The sequence below is a fragment of the Azolla caroliniana genome, unplaced genomic scaffold (assembly GCF_043228905.1).
Source record: "Azolla caroliniana isolate FFs.n. ecotype wild unplaced genomic scaffold, voAzoCaro1.0.p SCAF_3, whole genome shotgun sequence".
Classification (NCBI taxonomy): Eukaryota; Viridiplantae; Streptophyta; class Polypodiopsida; order Salviniales; family Salviniaceae; genus Azolla; species Azolla caroliniana.
Window position 1 is genome coordinate 22329652 of NW_028230438.1, and position 3853 is coordinate 22333504.

The window sequence follows — 3853 nt, forward strand, 5'->3', positions numbered from 1 at the left end:
ATCCAGACGGTCTGGGAGTCAAATATAAGATCCTAATGTTAGTTTTTATATCCTTGACTTGATTTCAATAATAAGCTCCGCCCCATTCTATATAAATCAGGAGAAGTTCTAATTAGCATCAAATAAATTCAAACATAATCTCTTTATAAGATCCAAGACTCCTGAGGACTATGCCATTGGAGCCACTCTCTCGGCCCGGCCTTCCGTTCCCTGTAGATTGGTCCGTTGTGCCCCGGACGGACCCAATCAGAATGGCCACGGAGAATATGATTAATAGTGAGGATAGCAATGCCACTGATGGCGGCATAGATAATCCGTCCTCTTCCCTTTCCATTAACATCCCTACATCTGCCACCACTGCCGCTGCCCCATTGAATTTCACTATCCTTTCCTCCTCTTACTTCTCCCCTTCCTTTCCCCTACCTCCTCCTGCTGTTCCATCCGATGCGGACCCTGAGAACAAACTCAACACCTTTGCGTTGCACCTGGCTATTATTGAGAAGCTGGCAATCAGGGTGGGTACTCTCACTTTCATATGGGCCACCGTCGTCCTCCTCGGTGGTTTTGCGAGCACAATGAAGGAGATCGACTTCTGGTTCGTCACAACTATCCTCGTCATTGAAGGCACACGGATCTTCAGTCGGAGCCACCAACTAGAATTGCTGCAGCAGGACAAAAATGACAGTTCAGGCAGCCTCATCCAGAGGACGGCCAAGCTCTTAAACTTGGGCTGTTTCTCTCGTCCGGATATTTCTCCTGATTCAACTGCTACAAGCAAAGAATCTAGCCATAGAAATGATACAGGGATAACAAATTTGGGCCTCCGCCAGTCCAAGAGGAGGAAATGGGATAATTTGAGGGTTCCCATCCTCCCTTGGATTGACATTAGAGCTTCCAGCGTTCTTCTAATGTTGGAGTTGGTGCAGATTCTGGCAGCATTCGCCATTCTGGTTATGTCAATAATCCGTCTACGGGTGCGTCGGTTCACATTTATGGAGGAGGAAGATGGGACGCAGGTCAACCACCGCTCTGCACTCTTCATCTTTTACAGCCTGGCGATAATGGAGGCACTCGTGTTCTTGATCCAGAGGATATACTGGGAGATCAACATCTATTACAGGCATGTATTGGAGCAAGTGAACGAGAGCTTGGGACTCGAACCAAAACACCTGCCCATGACCCGGGGCTTCTTCTACCAGGTTTACAGCACATGCCAGACTCAGAGTATGTACATAAGTCTAAAGATGGACATGGTGGATTATGCTCTCTCTTGCTTGCAGTCGGATCAAGCCGATGAGCAGCTGGCTGGACTGAGTGTGCTGGTGACCTACTCCAAGAGAAAGCAAGTTGACTCGGGCGGAGTGGATAACACCCTTCGCAGCATTGGGATGAACCAAGGGTTCATTGAAAGGCTTTTGGAGATGGTGACTTGGAACGACGATCAGGCTAATCTCATCCAACAATCTGCTGCCGATTTGTTGCACATGATGGTGAAGTCTAACCAGCAGATCATCAAGGTGACCTCCATATCGGGTTCCATCGAGCGTGTCACCAGGCTTTTCATTTCTAATGCCAACAAGGATAACAGCCAGATTCGCATCGTGGCCCTAAGGATTCTCAAGTATATGATCAGAGACCCTCTGGCCAGGGACAGCATCCCTACTATGAGTCCGCTGAAAATCTGCCTCTTCAACTACATGAGGGATACCAAGCACATGCTCCGCTACAAGCAGGATCAGGTCCAGGACCAGGACCAGGAGAAGCTTATCATCCTGCAGGTGAAGTTATGTTTGCAGCTCCTCCATATGTTGGCCAAGGAGGAGCTAGCTAAGGAGAACACGGAGCGGATGTCAGATCTTGTGCAGTGGCTCCTGGGCATCTTCCTTCAAGAGATGTTGGATGAATCTGGAAACAGTCGGAGGGCTGGCAAAGCATTATGTTTGTTGGCGCAGGCGAGCATGGACCATGCCTTTTTAATGGAAAATAAGGTGGAGGCTATAATGGAGAAGATATCGGATAGAAGGTTGGGACACATTGCTATGACTGTACTGAGGAGCTTATGTGTGTACAGGAATCTACCACTCAGGGCCATAATTGTGAGGGACTGCATGATGCGGACAATGAAGATAATGATGCCGCCCGAAGAAGCGGACACAGAGGAGGTGCCGATGGAACTGAGAGTGGCAGCCATGGGGCTTCTGTGGGATGTGGCCGGTGACATGGAGGAGATGGGAAGATTGATGGAAGAGGGGGGGATCCGAGCCCCGGACATGGTGAACAGACTGAAGGAGATGGTACAGCGGGAGGCCGTGACAGCCGTTGAGAAGCGGATGCTTCCGTACTTGAAGGGGACGGCAGTGGGGCTGGCAATCGCCCTCATGAAGTACCATGGCCACATCTTCAACCAATTCTTCGTGGAGACTGAAATCCGGGATGCTTTCCGTGGGTTGTCTGCCTCCGATCTCTTCAAGACCAAGCCTTGGGCCATTGGTGATGTAACTGAGCCTCCAACAGACCTCAAGGACCCCAAGGCCAAGAGTGCCAAGACTATGCAATCACAATCGGTCATGGTTACCGCCCACTACCTTCTCTACGAACTTCATGAAGCCTTGGACAACGCAACCAAAGAACACTCTGAAGCGGTGCAGGCTGAGAGTAGGAGTGTTGAGCAAAGTCCTAGCGGAAGTGTGAGTGTGGCGCCTAATGACACATCTCCACCACCTAATGTGGGGGAGACTAGTAGTTCCCCAGGGCTAGCTCAAGATCAACAACTTCTTTCGGCAAACTAAAGATTTTCAGAAATCCGTCATATATAGTCTTCTCCACATTCTAAAGAATTTCGAGAATGAAATATTTGAAACCGAACAAAAGTTGAAATAATAAAAATAACCATTCCCTCGAGAATTTTGAACAGTCTACGGAACATTGGCAAGAAGGAACAAAACCATAATGGCCAAATACATTGAGAAGATGTCATTTGTTGTTTCTTGTACCTTATGTTCTTTGCTCCTAGCTTCGCATTCAATAAGCTACCATGAGGTCGCACTTCATTCAAACATCCCATTGTTGTACCCAATTGCTCTTGCATTTTTCTCACACATAAGGTACTTTTTCTTTCTTTCTTTCCCACCCCGGCGGGACTCACATAAACTAATGGCTAAGACCATGGCACCACTTAGCAATACTTTTACTTTCTTTCTTTCCCAAACCGGTGTCTAAAAAGAGGATAAGGAATGGAGTGAAAGTTTGTGTGAAAAAGTAAGAGAAAGGAAATGAGTAGCAAAAGGGGGAGGAAAAGGAGGCACCAAACTATGCATTCACTTAGTATTGTAGCTGTTGTAGAGTTCAAATCTTTGACAACTTTGCATAGATTAAGGAGCATTATTCCTTTTCCTCTTTTTCGAAAAGAATAAGGGATATATTCATTTAATGTAAATAAGCCGCCTCCGAGGGCTTCTTTTGTCCTTTGTTCTTTGTTTTTGGGGGTCTTCTTTGGTGTTTTTGGGAGCTAGGGAGTGTTCATCTTTGTCTTCTTCGAATTTGCATGGGGTCTTCATCGATTTACTATTCTTTTTCGAGTCTTCTTTGTCTAGGTTTCGGCACTTTAGAGGAGGAAGGAAGTCTTCACTCTCATCGTTCGTCTTCTTCAATTTTTTCTTCTTCTTCGATTCTTCTTTGTCTAGGTTTTATCGCTTCGGAGGAGGGAGGATGACCAAGAAAGACCTAATGGACTAGGTCGAGCTCACTAGCAAGAGGAGAAACACAATAATAATACTTCAAGAGTTTGAGAAGCGTTTTGCTCGCATGATGGTGCTCAACACGAGTAAAGTCCTATTATTTCTCAAAGTGGCGG

General features: G+C 46.8%; 1 protein-coding gene across 1 annotated transcript; it reads left to right on the plus strand.

Moving 5' to 3' along the window:
• Positions 1-251: 251 nt before the first annotated feature.
• Positions 252-2789, plus strand: LOC147866638 (uncharacterized). Its single transcript, XM_087316766.1, has one exon. It carries the CDS (start codon positions 252-254, stop codon positions 2787-2789), a length of 2538 nt encoding a protein of 845 aa, XP_087172892.1.
• The last annotated feature ends 1064 nt before the right edge of the window (positions 2790-3853 follow it).